The sequence below is a fragment of the Talpa occidentalis genome, unplaced genomic scaffold (genome assembly GCF_014898055.3).
Source record: "Talpa occidentalis isolate TD23 unplaced genomic scaffold, MPIMG_talOcc4v2.1 talOcc4.7, whole genome shotgun sequence".
Classification (NCBI taxonomy): Eukaryota; Metazoa; Chordata; class Mammalia; order Eulipotyphla; family Talpidae; genus Talpa; species Talpa occidentalis.
The window spans coordinates 24,939,568-24,955,458 of record NW_023605083.1 but is presented as its reverse complement, the minus strand read 5'-3'; the positions used below and the strand labels follow the sequence as shown (position 1 = coordinate 24,955,458).

Sequence of the window (15,891 nt, the reverse complement as noted above, 5' to 3'; positions counted from 1 at the left end):
TGGCTCCACATACCGCTCCTCACCAAGAGCTTTGCCCGCTTAATTAAACTGCTTTCAAGTTCTCAGCAAATCGTTGGCATTAGCTGATTTACCATCACAGAAGGCCGGTCAGAGAGAATGTTTTAAAATGGAAACTTAGGTAGAAAATAAAGGCACACAAGCAAGGAAGTATATAGTTGGACAAGGCTAAGCCTAGAAAACCTCAGTGGCTGCTTGTCAAGTGTCCTCTTACCCTGTGATTCCTCGCAGGCAGTGTGGCCAAGCTGCCTGCTTGGTCAGGACAGTCCTGGTTTTTGCTAACCTTCCTGGTATAACTAAGTATCCCCTTTCTACTGAGACTGTCCTCATTTGGGCCACACGTTGCATAGTCACTCTAGTCATTAGGAGTAAAGACTGCCCTGGTGAGAATTGATGGCAGCACAGATGCCTGCTCTATGCTGTTTTAACTCCAGGAATCAGTTACAGAAATTAGCAGCTTTGGTGACTTTAACTGGTTGATGTTAGCCCAACACTTGGATTCTAAATATGACCTCTGGTATTCTTGGGTAAGTGTTCTGTATTTCTCACCGGGTGGGTTTCTCTGCCCCAGGAAACATGTGGTGGTAAAAGTATTCAGTACCAGGCTTTGCCTTGCAGCTCTACACTAAATACATGTTGGTAAGACACACCCCTAGATCAGTTATACAGCGTGTTTTCATATTATCCTGGTCAACATCATCTCTTTATGTTTATAAGAGGAAAAAAAAAAATCCCAGCAGGCCTTGAACAAAACATTATTTAAAGAGCTGCTTTCATTACACACCATTTCACTTAGTTATGGTTTCCAAGAACCTACCAATGGCATGGACTAAGGACTTAGAATACTTGTGTGTATATGGTACACAGAATGTTTGGGTATGAAACATGTAAATTACTTGAATGACTTGGAAGAATCACATGAAGAGAATGAAACTATTACTTAATCTCAACAGTGCTAAGCCAGGAAGAAGTTAATTTTGAAGTAACCTTATTGTACAATTTTGTCAGCTAATGGGCAACCTTCATCTAACCTTGGTCTTACCCTGGCTTTAATATCTTTCAAGTATCTCAAATGAGCACCTTCCTCTGGGGAAAAAAAAAAAAATAAAGCTCCCCCTAAGGTTTTCCTGGTTATTGCCTATGGAGTGCTAATCGATTCAGCTTTATGTGTTTGGGTAAAATATATCAAAAGGCAATTTTATCCCTAATGGGAAGATCGCGCACTTGGATAAGTGACTCCAACTTTAACCTGCAAATAAACTTTTGTAGTAAAGAAGACATGTGCTGAGTCTGACTTTGTGTGCAACAATGGCCAGTGTGTCCCCAACCGATGGCAGTGCGACGGGGATCCTGACTGTGAAGATGGTTCTGATGAAAGCCCAGAGCAGTGCCGTGAGTGTGCCTTGCTTTGGACTTGAACTTTCCCAAGATGCTTCGTGTCTCCCAGCTCTGACTATTGTTTAACCTAATACTTGGTGTTACTTTCCCTTTGCCTACCTTAGAGTTTAGGCTAATTGACTCCCAGGTCAGTCAGGTCATTAACAGTTGATCAGTCTCCTTTACAAATGTTTCCCCTCAACTAACCAGACTGACGTCCTCTTGGGTAGCTTCGTTATTAAATATTTAAGACTGAAGCTAGCAGATCTGATTAAGAACTCCTTGACTAGGTGCACAGATTTCAAATGTTTGATGATCATGATTCTAAGCAGATGGTATGCTGGTCCTGGAAGCTAAGTCAAGATGTGGGGTTCCCTGCCGAGTCATATATAAACTTTTAGATGCACAGCTTCTCAAGTTCTGGGGGGAAAAGCTTACTGCAGGGATAAGGTTGCTAGTAATAGGGGATTATAATAAATGAACAAACATGCAGCCTACAGTTGTTGAAGTAGGGAGCACACAGCTTGTTCTCAAATAAAAGACCTTTATTGGTACGCACGTGTTTATCTGTGCCTTAAGCTGATATTCAGGGAAGTCTGAGCTCATAGGGGAAGATGATTTGAGACAGCTAAATTGGAATCATTTGAATGTCAAGATGAAGAAAGTACTAGGGTTCATTCTGAGGCAGTAGAGGCCTGTCAAAGCACTAAAAAAAAAAAAAAAGGATTAACAGAAATTAAGTTTAGGTACAGAAAATGATTTCCCCCCCCCCAGAAAAAAAAAATCAAACCAAAAGGAAGATAAGTGTGTTCATTTCAATTTTCTAGGCAAGAAGTGAGGGGAATAATAAGACCATTGGTCAATTAAAGTGAGCTACTACAGGTAAAAACAAAGATTCAGCCCCAAGTTTTAATGGAGAATGACCCCATAAAGGAAAAAATTAGGGCATGAGCCTGCTTTGCAAGAACTAATTCTAAAAGAGGTTGTGAAGATGGTCTTTTAAAGAAGTCTAGACAAAGGAAGACTTCCTAGGTGTCACACCATCTGGCCTTTAATGAAGTTGGGATTAGGTGACAACATCTGGGCGTGCACTTGACATCCAGCAGATAAGTAATGTCAAGGAGAAGGCCAGCCAGTAACTCTAACTTTGCCAAGTAAAACACAAGCTAGAACTGAGCGTGAACCTTGAAGGAGTGACACGGTCAAGGAACTCAGGTGTACTCCCAGGTAGCATAGGCTGGCATGGCTTCTAAGCAATGGAGCTGGCAAAGGATCTACCCAGGCTGCAATCAGTAAGTCACATATCACCAGTGTGCCAGGCCACTGAGTTACAGGTGTCACCACTTCCAGGCAGCACAGGAGCAGCAGCTTTGCCCTGATGAGTTTGGAGGCTCTTTTGAGACTGTATATCATCAACAGATATGAGAACATGCCGCATAAATGAAATCAGCTGTGGCGCCCGTTCTACTCAGTGTGTCCCAGTGTCCTGGAGATGTGATGGTGAAAGTGATTGTGACAGTGGAGAAGATGAAGAAAACTGTGGTAAGAAGATCGGTGTTGAGTGGCTTATCCCAAAGACCCTTTTTCTCAAAGAAGGGTGGGCAGGGGAAGCGAACTTGAGCATGAAGATGCAGTTACACTGACTCGCTTTTCAGTGACTTCACTGTCTGCTCAACTACTTGTCCTTCATAACAGCCCTCAAACTCTGAAAGAAGTTCACATGGTAACTGACCACTGCTTACTTTGGTGTTTCTTCTAGGCAAATAGAAACAAGAAGGTAAGTCACTCAAGGCACTGACACTTATGGCTCAATAAAACTAGAAGGGGACTAGGGCCAGCAGCCACATTCCTTGGTCCAAACTGAATTTCTGCTTATGGGAATAAAGCACTTGACTATCATACCAGCACTGCTTAGCACCAAAACTGGATTCTACTTATAACCTTTCCAAAAGTTAAACTGGCAAAGAAGTGCGAATTAACATCTTGCTAACAGATACCCCGAGAAAACTCTACTCAACTGCTGGTATCTTTGTTTCCTATGACGGTTCCTGCCTGTAAAAGCTAACTCTGTTTCTTACCCTTCATGTTTCTCTTCTTGGAAAATGTGTAATAAAGTGCTAAAGGTGAGGCCCTGGGAAAATCTCGAGGTTGAACAAACATTGCTTAGAATGCTCTTTCAAGCTACCGCCCTTTTTATAGGGCCTCTAAAATGCCAGCGCTCAGCCCTGACAAGCATGGGCCGCCTGATGCAGTAGTGGATGAGTGAGCTAAGGGCGCTTGCAGTTGAAACGCTAGTCTTACTTGGAGACATCATCTCCTGAGGTCAAAGCTACTGCACCTAGTCCAATGAGTTTTGGTGTTCAATCCTAGAATTGAGCTTTTCTGTATACTGGTAAGCCCTGGCGCTGCCAAGTGTTTTCCTCTTAAATCTAGACTTTGCTTCCCAAGAGCGTCGTGGTCTCTACCCTAATCACCACCAAATTGTGACCTTAATTCGTTTGGCAGGAATTTGAGTCAAAGCACAAACAGGCTAATCTGACTCGCTTATCATTATTAGCATACCTGGCTGCTAGGTAGCAATTCTAGCCCTAGCTGTGACTTTCTCAAACTTCACAATGCTTAAACCTGATATTCCTGATCCTCATTTGAAGGACCAATAGAAAAAGAACCAAGTATAGTGATATGACATGTCAGCTTTTTCTTGGTGATACTGTCATAATTCTCACTGTGAGGGTATCTTTGCCTGTACACCTGACGTGTGATAATCTTGGCTAGTGAGGGGTCCTGGCTTGATAAGCAGCATGTCCATTTAAAGACATCGCACTTTCTGCCTTCCAAAATGAAAACTCTTGTTACAGTTTGTTATTGATTGTTGTCCCTTTAAGAGTCAATTGTGATTCTCATCTCAAATTAATGTCTAGTCTTCGACTATATTCTTGGTCCTTTATTTCTGTTCTTACTCCAGCATTCCTGCATTTATTTTCTACATAGCGAGACTGTCTCCTGGTATTCCAGAAACTCAAATATTGATGTAATTCCACTTTAGCTTTTAATTTAAGCTAGAAAACTAGGATTCAGGATCAAAGGTCTGCATGAGACTTTGAGTCAAGAGTCTTGGAAAGAACAGTCCTGATGCACTTTCAGTGGGCCTCTTCTCTCCCAATAGGCAACATAACATGCAGCTCTGATGAGTTCACTTGCTCCAGTGGCCGCTGCATCTCCAGGAATTTTGTGTGCAACGGCCAGGATGACTGTAGTGATGGCAGTGATGAGCTTGACTGCGCCCCACCCACCTGTGGCGCCCATGAGTTCCAGTGCAGCACCTCTTCCTGCATCCCCATCAGCTGGGTGTGCGATGATGATGCAGACTGCTCAGACCAGTCTGATGAGTCCCTAGAGCAGTGTGGCCGCCAGCCAGTGATACACACCAAGTGTCCAGCCAGCGAGATCCAGTGCGGCTCCGGCGAGTGCATCCACAAGAAGTGGCGATGTGACGGGGATCCTGACTGCAAGGACGGCAGTGATGAGGTCAACTGCCGTAAGTAGCTTTCGCATCGCCTTGGTATGTTCAGTGCCTGGCTCGGTGTCATGGATCCGCTAGCAGTATCATTCCATGGTGTTCCCTCCCTTCTAGCTTCTCGAACCTGCCGACCTGACCAATTTGAGTGTGAGGATGGCAGCTGCATCCATGGCAGCAGGCAGTGTAATGGCATACGAGACTGTGTGGATGGTTCTGATGAAGTCAACTGCAAAAATGGTAAGGACCTCTTTCTGAGGGTTAGTCAATGGGCTGCTCTGCACAGGCTCCTTCATACAGCCTCTCTTCTTTGTTTCTCTTTGCAGTCAATCAGTGCTTGGGCCCTGGAAAATTCAAGTGCAGAAGTGGGGAATGCATAGATACCAGCAAAGTATGTAACCAGGAGCAGGACTGCAGGGACTGGAGTGATGAGCCTCTGAAAGAATGTCGTAAGTGAAGAGGTTGCTTGAGTGCAGAGTTGAGGAGGTCAGTTGCATAGAGCATAGCTAATGCTTTTTGGACCCTGCACAATGCCCCTCCTTTTAATGAGCCAAGTTCAACCGTTAGGCTAAGGAATTATATTGAAGTTGTATGACTTATAAGCCCAAGCAGTGACAGGCTAGAGTATAGCTTTACCTCCTTAAAGAGAATTAATCCACAATAGAGTAACTTGACTAAATGCTGCTTAACCAATGGGAACTTGCCAAGGAGAGTGGGTGTAGGTTTACTACTCCCCCAATACAGTCTTGCTTATCTTCAAGGATTAAATCTTATGAAACTCCTAAATTTGATCAGACTTGCTCGATTAAAATCCAAGTTATTTGTGATAAGAGTTCATAGGACAAGTTTCAATTTGGAAGAAGCTGTCAAGTAACTTTACTACATTTTTATTTCAGATGTAAATGAATGCTTGGTTAATAACGGTGGATGTTCCCATATCTGCAAAGACCTAGTTATAGGCTACGAATGTGACTGTGCAGCTGGGTTTGAGCTGATAGATAGGAAAACTTGTGGCGGTAAGTCGAAGAAGAGAACCTAAACCCTGGGATGATGGGCTAGGACAGTGTATCTCTAATAAGATATAGGAATAGCAAGACTAATTCTAATTTCCCTCCTAGATATTGATGAATGCCAAAATCCGGGAATCTGCAGTCAAATTTGTATCAACTTAAAAGGCGGTTACAAGTGTGAATGTAGTCGTGGCTATCAAATGGATCTTGCCACTGGCGTGTGCAAGGCAGTAGGTAAATGGACTGGGACTGGTGTTGCTCTGGTACCTTTATGAGTAAGTGCTTATGAAAGGTACAGCCATTGACTATGTACCAAATTAAACTTCATCTAAAAGAGTACTCGAGAGCAATGCTACTAATCTCACAGTAAAGTAACCTAAGTTAAATAGCAGACCATTTCCCCAGACACCTGCCTTGGTCATTCCTTTTGCATATGATGCCATGAATATCTACTGGGTTTGCTTATTTTCTGCTTCCAAAACTTGAGTGCTATTCAAATCAGGTACTAATTCATCAGCCGCCCTTTTGTTGAATGCTGTATTCTCAGAACTGCCTTCTGAAACAGTGGGAAGTGCTTGCAGGTCCCAGAGGCATGGACCATGACAAGAGTACTCCTGAAGTGTTCACAGTGCCTTCACTTTAAGTGCTCCTCTGTGGGGAGGAGGTGACTTAGAAGAACCTCAACCTGACCGTGAAACTAAGTAAAGCTGACTCTGTCTTGCAGGCAAAGAGCCAAGTCTGATCTTTACTAATCGAAGAGACATCAGGAAGATTGGCTTAGAGAGGAAAGAATATATCCAACTAGTTGAACAACTAAGAAACACTGTGGCTCTCGATGCTGACATTGCTGCTCAGAAACTGTTTTGGGCTGATCTAAGCCAAAAGGCCATTTTCAGGTAACTTTCAGTTCTAACCCTGGTATCTTGGCCTATGTCATTGTCACTTGGCCTGTGGGATGGTTTGGAGGAGTGTTTCTTGTCTGTAGTCCAACCTAACATGTCTCATTAGCTGGAAATATTAAATCTAAACACTAATGTTATTATCATTATTATTATCAGTTCCTAATTATAAACAATTATCTATGAAGTAAAAGATGGCTACAGCTTTAAGATAAAACAGATGACATTTTAATTCTTACCTTTTCTCCCTTTTCTCTACAGTTAGTTGAGAACCACTCTTAGTTTCTACAAATAGAATTGGCAGTTGCCACCTTTTCTCTGTGGGATCTATAAAAGTTCATTTGGTAGCTACTAAGACAAATCACTTAAAAGCATATTGCTCCTGTTTATAGAACACATACCAGCAACTAGGTAACCAAGAATAGTAGTAAGTTGTTGTCAACAAGCAGCTTGGTTAAATCACTTGAGTGGTGAGATATGGTCTTCCTAGGTTTCCTTCTGAACAAAGCTGTTGACCATTTTGTAAGCAGAAAGTCCATTCTCCAGGCTTTGATGGTGTGAAACTCTTAAATTTCTTGTGACCTATTCTGTTTCAGTGCCTCAATTGGTGACAAGGTTGGTAGACATGTTAAAATGATCGACAATGTCTATAATCCTGCAGCCATTGCTGTTGATTGGGTGTACAAGACCATCTACTGGACTGACGCGGCTTCTAAGACTATTTCAGTAGCTACCTTAGATGGAACCAAGAGGAAGTTCCTGTTTAACACTGACTTGCGAGAGCCTGCCTCCATAGCTGTGGACCCATTGTCTGGGTTTGTACTCTGTTTTTATCAGGTAGCCTTTTGGATGCTATCTGAATAGACCAGGCGCTTTCCTCATGCCTGAAGTTATACTGAAATCCTATGACTTCCCAGCTCCCCACAACAAAGAATTATCCATGTCAAGTTGTAGATAGCACCAAGGTGGGGCAAACATGCCATGGGCTCATCTATATGACAGGCCCTCCCTGAGCAGTCTGACTGCTGCCTAACATCAAAGTTTCTGATTTGATGTACACCAAGCACTGTAACTGAGCCCTCAGTACACCCAGTTTCTATAAGTCATTTCTCATTTTTGTTTGACTGCTTTGCCAGGTTAGCTGTGCACGATCAGACCTAAATACTAGCAAGATAGGTGGGGATTTTGGTAACCACATTGCCTCAAGGCTTTCATCTAAAAGTACAAGTTGTTTGCAAGTTCAGCTGAAATACATAGACCACTCTAGAAACATTCCACTGAGGAGTGTCCCTAAGCTGTACTAGGTAAAGAGGAAAACCGCTTGGGATGTTTACTAAGCCTGTGGAAATCACAGTCGGCTCCTGTGATGCCTCACTGGGACATCATCAGCCAGCCCCTGCTATAAAACTTAACAGAGCCATCTCTCATGTGTCTAAAAGAATTGGCTTTTTAAAAAGGAAATATATAACTTGTGACTTTGGGCTAAAATTGAAATGTCAGACTTATATAGATTAATATAGTTAATAATGAGCCTGTACATTCTTAATGTTAACTTTTGTTTACCCAGAACCTAAGTTAAACCCTTAAGCCTTACTATTATTTATCTCAATCAGTCTTCAGAGTTTTTGGTTCACCCTTTGAACTTTTGTCTCTATCTACAATTTATTCCTTCTAAACCACTGAGGCTTATTTCTGATTCTTCCCAGTTTTGTTTACTGGTCAGACTGGGGTGAACCAGCTAAAATAGAAAAGGCAGGAATGAATGGATTTGACAGACGACCGCTAGTGACAGTGGACATCCAATGGCCTAATGGAATTACACTTGGTAAGTATGTTCTTCCTTCCTCTGCCACTAAGACAACTGTCTCCGCAGAGTTTTAACTCACCTCTACAGTTAATTCTGGAATGGAGCAGACAACTCTCATGGTTCCTTCTAGAGCAGGAATATTGGATGAGAGTTAACTGAGAAATACCAGTGGGATGGTAGATTTAAAAAATTACATGCTCCATAATTTCTAACATTCCTGTAAATTTGGCCCAATATATGACACAAATTTGGTGTCATATTTGGTGTCTTGGGCCTTGGGAATTCTCATCCTCAACACTCCTGGCATAGGTATACTAGCATTCCCTCAATTGCAGGATTAATGCAGTTTTCTTTGTCTTGTTGGGGGAGGACAGAAAATACTTTTTAATATTTATATGTGAGTAGCATATAAATAATCAGTTACTCTGAGAGTCTTAGGTGCTCCTTTAGTTCCCCAAATGGATATGAGTACAGATTTAGCATGCTCCTTCACAATGTTCCCGGGACCCCTGTAAGATCCCTAGAGAAGGAAGCATGAAATGCCACCAGATTGCTGCAGTAGCCCCCCCAAATAGAATACTGGGCTCTTTATATATCTTAAGTGGAATCTTGTGCAGTTCTGGTTTATCCTGAAATGACAATCTTTTTCTTCCTAGACCTTATAAAGAGCCGCCTCTATTGGCTTGATTCCAAGTTGCACATGTTATCCAGTGTGGATCTGAATGGCCAAGATCGCAGGATAGTCCTGAAGTCTCTGGAGTTCCTAGCTCACCCACTTGCATTAACAATATTTGAGGTGAGACATGTGTCTCCCATCTATGTGTATGCCTTTGAGTTACTCTAGCACCTTGGAGAGGAAAGAAAGACATGGGGGAAGGAGGGGTGGGCAGAGGAGCAAGACTTGAGAAACCGCTTTCACTTAAAACCTTGGACAGATTAGAGACCGATTCCTCATAGCACTTTAAGAAACCTGAACTTGCTTCTCTTATAACTTTACATCTAGTGTCCCAGCCCAGCATTAAATAAACAGCCCATTAAATTGTTGACAGGTGATGACTTTAGATATTCACTTGCGTTAATCCTAGATGTCCATGCTAACTTGAGGGTTCTGTTTTAGGATCGTGTCTACTGGATAGATGGGGAAAATGAAGCAGTCTATGGTGCCAATAAATTCACTGGATCAGAGCTGGCCACTCTAGTTAACAACCTTAATGATGCCCAAGACATCATTGTCTATCACGAGCTTGTGCAGCCATCAGGTAACAGGGAGGCACACTCCTTTATGGCTACGATAGGGGCGGCAGCATCACACAATACCTGCTGGGGTATTGGTAGCTCTTTAGGCATGCAATTTGCTCTAAAATGGAACCTTTCCCTCCTATGCTCTACCTCAAACATGGTATTCAGTATACTTTATTTCTGGCTTCCTGGTGAAAGGGCTTCAGAAGTTTACCTGTTGTCTCCTCCCCGCCCCCCAGCCCTCAGTGTTCAATTTTTCACCTTGGTGTTTTTCACGTTTCTGTTGACCTTCACCCACTCTTGCTAAAACTGTTACATTGCCACTAATGTAGCTTTTATGTCACAGATTTTCCCTACCTTTCCTGTTAAGATGCATCTTACAGAGAGTGGTGTAGATCCTCAGACACATCTGATCATATGCTGCTAAGGATACTTGATTGGTTTTAAGGGAAACCCTCAAACCTGCTACTCCTGGGTTCCTCCCAGGGAGCAAGGCCAGACAAGGCTAGGAGAACATGCTTGTCTCCTTCCTCTGAGCCCTCACTGTACGCTTAGGACCATTAGTGTTAGTCCTGGTACTTCTCACTTCCTACCTGCTTCCTCACCACCTGTCGGCTCAAGACTTAAATTTTATTCCACTTCCAAGGAGTTTCTGTGGACCCCCGGTGTCCATACAGCATGCTGGCTGTTCTATTTACCCTTCGTTGGTATTGCTTTAACTTGAAGACATTTAAGCTCCTTGGGGCCAAAGACTGGGACCTTGGTACCTAGGACTGGGCAAGCACTGGAATACCTATTTTAAAGGACTTTTTTTTGGACTAGGCAAAAATTGGTGTGAAGAAGACATGAAGAATGGAGGATGTGAATATCTATGCCTGCCAGCACCACAGATCAATGACCACTCTCCAAAGTATACCTGTTCCTGTCCCAATGGGTACAATCTAGAGGAAAATGGCCGGGAGTGCCAACGTAAGACCTTTTTCTTTTCAAACACAAGCAGGACATACAGCAGATAAAGAATAGACTATTTAAAAAATGGCCTGGATCTTAAGGGTCCTGTTTTTAACTAATTCTTAGACTAGATCTGAGAACATACCTGCTATGTTGCATGGCAGGTACTCATATCCTTACTTCAGAACTGACTTTTAATTCATTTCAACATCAGATGAGTCTATAGGTGACTCAAATGTCAACATGCCTACACTGATCCATACTGTAATGTGCCAAGCTAGTCAACCTGCAAATTAAACAATGTTTTACTTCACATTTGCATCCAAAGAGAGGATCAATGGGGTGCTTACAGAAGAAACAGATGAAGTGAATAACATCATCTTAAACTCACATTTACACCAAACTTGCATCTTAGTTTTCTGTTTTAGCTTTTGATTGAGTGGCAAATTAACTTGTATGTTGTGAGCAAGGAATCCATTCTGTGAGGTTTTTATATTATTAGCTTAATGCTGAGTCACTGCAGGTAGTAGCTCAGTTTACTGAGAAAGTAGTTGTGAGACAACCTGGCAATAAGACCAGTATGCTTGGTAATCTCTTTAGAGATCATTTCTTGTAACTTCTAGAAGCATAGGACATTGTATAGAGGGGTCATTAAGTGTGTCTGTGCATCATTTTGAATTGTCAAGTGTCAAATGCTGGTTGTTCTACCCAAAGTGTCGTGTGTCTCTGATTTTGCATGAAGACTGCTATTTCTCTCAGTTTTGACACATCCACTGTGCAATTAAGTTAAGCAGTAGTTTGGCGTTTCCCATGGTGTTCAAATAACTTACCGCATGGCTTGTCTGTACTAAACAGCTAGCCACTCTGGAACCTTGGCATTAACCAGGTTCTTGGTTTTTGTAATTCAGGTACTACAACTACTGTGACTTACAGTGAAACAAAAGATACCAACACAACAGAAATTTCACCAACTAGTGGACTAGTTCCTCGAGGTATTGGGTTCAGTACTGCAAACTGTTCATCTCAACTAACAGTCACACTCTTTATTGCTTTGATAATTAATGCAGCTTTTAACTACTTCTCCTGCCCCTGATTGGTAGCCCAGCTTTAAACTCCAGAGACTTAAAACCTGAAAATCTTGGCCTTACCTGACTTATTGAGGATTCTATTGGAGAATTATTAATGAAGTGACTATTATGTGACTCTCCAATAGCTCTAGACCAGTTCCTGGTATACCATTGTAGTAGATACTGAACATAAATGACAATCTCAACAGTATGGGTCTCTGCCTGATGGGTAATTTCTACATCTGAATTCAGATGCTTCTAAACAGACTCCTTTTGTTGCCCTGTAGGGATCAACGTGACCACAGCAGTATCAGAAGTCAGTGTTCCCCCAAAAGGAACTTCTGCTGCCTGGGCCATCCTTCCTCTCTGTAAGTAGATTCCCTCCATACTGGATGCAATGAACTTTTAAGATACAAGATGGGCATTTCTAGTTTACCCAGTGATGCTTCTCCGGGCCGGGCCCCTCATACTGCTCTGGCACTAGTGACAGTGAATTACATTTGCTCCCTCCTCAGCAAGGTGTGCTGCAGTGAGTCCACACCTTTCTCTTTCATGGTATTCTTAGCACAGTGATAAATGTTCAACTTTGATATGAAAGGTGCATAAATGCTTGCTATCTCCAAGTTATTAACCTGGCTTATCTCCTTTTACAGTGAGTCCCTTTAAGAAACAACACTGCCCTATTCCCCTTTGTAATATAGCTAGTGCTACCTACAGAGGAGATGCTTAAATGCAGTCTTGAAGAACTGTAGGACTTGTAGAGGGTAAATTAAAAATAGTTACGAATTTTCAAACCGAAGGAGAAGAACCCTAGAGCTATTATTGGACATGTGAATTTGAAGGCACTTTGCTATAATGGCCTCTTTGTCCTAAATTACTGGATTCCAAGCTTAGCTAACACACCAGGAACACTTAAAGAGCTCTCCAGAAGCTTCTATGCTTTTAATTCAGTTGGTGTGGGGAGGGGAGCAGCAGTCACACTTGCCCAGATGGATATATAACTCAACACCAGCCCTTAGAACAATGCTTAACCACTGGTCTAAATTGATTTCATGCTACTGGTGCATTTATATTCTAACTTACAGCTCTCCTAACTTCATAAAACAAGAAAGTTTAAATAATGTCAATTATGGAAACCTGGACATGATTTTTGTTTTGCTTAGTTCTGAGACCAGACCATGCCTAGTCATCCTTTAACTTTTTTCAGTGCTCTTAGCAATGGCAGCAGTAGGTGGCTACTTGATGTGGCGGAATTGGCAACACAAGAACATGAAAAGCATGAACTTTGACAATCCTGTGTACCTGAAGACAACTGAGGAGGACCTATCAATAGACATTGGTAGACATAGTGCTTCTGTTGGACACACGTACCCAGCAGTAAGTCAGTTTTATGTTTTTATATACCATGGCTTATAGTAAGACTTTTTGGGACAGGAGGTCACTAACTTGAGCTGTGGCTTCCTGGGAAAGAAGAAACATTAGGACCACAGAGCCACCAACTGCTTCATCCACTACCTGGAAGGTAGATAGTCTAGGCTGTTAGGACATAAGGCATCAGACCCTTACAGAATGACAAATCCGACAACTTAAGACCATATTTGAGCTATTTTTGCTATAGAAACTATGTAAATATTAGAACCAAGTAGTTTCTCTGTGAACTATCAAATCATTTGCCTGCTGAATAATTAAAAATAAATTAACATCATATGTAGAGGAGTTGGCTTAAAGTCAATGTATTTATTTAGCCAAAATCACCAAGTGCTTGAAAGCATCCTATTCTACCTCATAGGGCTGATTTTCTCTTGGGAGCAAAGTCAGTCATTGCCCTTCATCTTCTCTTTAGGGAACAGGCTGAACAAAGCAAGTGCTGAGAACCCCCTCTCATGTTCTCTGGCTGAAACAGAGAGTGATGGACAATTCATGGTGCACATGTGTCTTTTCATTTTTTCTCTGAGACTTAAAATCACTCAGTAGAACAGGTAGAATTAGTCACACTATTTTCTCTACCAAGGACATAGAGTTGAATTCAAATTGATGGACATCAGTGGTACAATCCAGTCCTGTTGTACTGACAGGACAAACATTGACAAAAACAATCCTGTTTTTGATCTGACATCTATATACCTTTGGTCTCTGAATAACTAACTCCAGAGCAGGGTCCATTTGCAAGACTGGAGCTGCCAACAGCAAGCGATCACCAAGCTCATTCCTTACCTTTTCTTTCCCACAGATATCAGTTGTAAGCACAGATGACGATCTCGCTTGACTTCTCAGACAAGTCTCAACCTTTGAGCTCTACATCAATACTACCCCACTTCGGAATGGTAACCGAGCCAGCAGCTGAAGTCTTTCTTCCTCTAGTCTGGGAGAACATCAAGTATCTTTGCGTGGATCAAGCTTGTGTACTTGACCGTTTTTATATTACTTTTGTAAATATACCTCTCCACATTCTACTTCAGCTTTGGATGTGGTTACCGAGTATCTGTAACCCTTGAATTTCTAGACAGTATTGCCACCTCTGGCCAAATATGCACTTTCCCTAGAAAGCCATATTCCAGCAATGAAACTTGTGCTATAATGTATACCACCTGTACATACATTGTATAGGCCATCTGTAAATATCCCAGAGAACAATCACTATTCTTAAGCACTTTGAAAATATTTCTATGTAAATTATTGTAAACTTTTTCAATGGTTGGGACAATGGCAATAGGATAAAACGGGTTACTAAGATGAAATTGCCAAAAAATTTGTAAACTAATTTTGTACGTATGAATGAAATCTTTGACCTCAGTGGAGGTTTGCAAAGACTGATGTTCAGACTACTGTACATTTTTTTTCCAGTGCTAAAAAATTAAACCAAGCAGCTTACCATGGTTTGTGCCTGTTCCTGTAGGAAAAACTCTATTATAAAACAGTCTGAGGGCCTCCCCGGTGGCGCAGCGGTTGAGCGCTGGGTTGCGAAGCTGCCCGCAGCCTCTGCAGCACTGGTTCAATCCCCGGCTGCTCCCGGCCACCGGAGGAGGGTCCCACATGGTGCGCAGACCTCTCCTGCTGCCCGCTGCTCCCCTCAGCAGTGTACTTCGGTCCTTCTGCCTGCTCTGCTCCCCACTCTGGCTCTGGTGAATTCTCTCACCCTCCCGCGCTTCTGACTGTACCCGGTGCTTGTATAAATAAATAAATAAGCAAACTAATTAATTAATTTAAAAAAAAGCTATTAAAAAAAATAATAAAACAGTCTGAGTAGTGCCAAGTGCCCTAACTAAATATATGACCTACAGATCTTGATGTTATATAACAAAGCCTATAACGTGGTTAGTTTCTCTTATAGCCAAGTACTAAAATAATGAGGTACCCCTTAATATTTGCTTTTCTAATATTTATTTTATAAAAGAAGCTAACTTAGCCTATACTTAGAATTCTTCTTACTTAGAGGAAAGTTTCATATCACATTAAGTCTCTATTCTTCATTTCTACCATTTTATATAGCTAAAGACAAGTGCCTTCTAAGGCATGCAAAAGAATGTCTTCTTTTAAAATGCAAGACAGTCTATCATGAAGAGACAAAGAGGAAATAACCAGTAGTGCCATCTTGAAGAGTAAGTCACTGCTGCTCAGTGTGGTTTCAAGACTAGCAGCATCTGCATTACCTGGGAACTTGTCAGACATGCAGAAACTCTCATATCCCATAACAGACCTGCTGAAACCCTGGGGGTGGGTTCCAGGAATGTGTGTTCTCACAAGCACTACAGGTGATTCCAGTGTAAACTAAAGGTTGAAAAATCATGGTTCTAAGGTGACTTCATGGAGAATCTGGACTATGTCCTAATTCCTCAACCTGGCTGCCATAGGATGGATTCCTCGTATGGACAATTTCTAAAGCATTTAGTATGAAAAGTATATAAGAAGTTTGAGAGGAAAAATAATAGCACAGGACTTCAAGTATTCCATCTAACCAAGCATTAGTCCTTTCTCTGTGGATGCAAGAAAGCAGGGGAAGATACAA

At 41.9% G+C, this 15,891-nt stretch overlaps 1 protein-coding gene and 1 long non-coding RNA gene across 5 annotated transcripts in view; one reads left to right on the top strand and one right to left on the bottom strand.

The window, feature by feature from the left end:
- VLDLR (very low density lipoprotein receptor) overlaps positions 1-14,756 on the top strand; it is a 29,624-nt gene extending 14,868 nt beyond the window's left edge. Inside the window, exons 3-19 of one of the 3 annotated variants that reach the window (XM_037491851.2) lie at positions 1,288-1,410; positions 2,815-2,937; positions 4,562-4,933; positions 5,030-5,152; positions 5,239-5,361; positions 5,809-5,928; positions 6,031-6,156; positions 6,647-6,818; positions 7,418-7,636; positions 8,528-8,646; positions 9,285-9,424; positions 9,746-9,887; positions 10,690-10,836; positions 11,727-11,810; positions 12,173-12,253; positions 13,093-13,262; positions 14,116-14,756. In XM_037491851.2, coding sequence (XP_037347748.1) covers positions 1,288-1,410; positions 2,815-2,937; positions 4,562-4,933; positions 5,030-5,152; positions 5,239-5,361; positions 5,809-5,928; positions 6,031-6,156; positions 6,647-6,818; positions 7,418-7,636; positions 8,528-8,646; positions 9,285-9,424; positions 9,746-9,887; positions 10,690-10,836; positions 11,727-11,810; positions 12,173-12,253; positions 13,093-13,262; positions 14,116-14,151 — 2,420 coding nt within the window. In that variant the 3' untranslated portion in view covers positions 14,152-14,756. The remainder of the gene's footprint in view (positions 1-1,287; positions 1,411-2,814; positions 2,938-4,561; positions 4,934-5,029; positions 5,153-5,238; positions 5,362-5,808; positions 5,929-6,030; positions 6,157-6,646; positions 6,819-7,417; positions 7,637-8,527; positions 8,647-9,284; positions 9,425-9,745; positions 9,888-10,689; positions 10,837-11,726; positions 11,811-12,172; positions 12,254-13,092; positions 13,263-14,115) is intronic. The other 2 variants (XM_037491852.2, XM_054689132.1) reach the window with 2 other exon arrangements.
- LOC119230583 (uncharacterized) overlaps positions 1-15,891 on the bottom strand; it is a 230,447-nt gene that overhangs the window by 203,009 nt on the left and 11,547 nt on the right. The window lies entirely within an intron of this gene.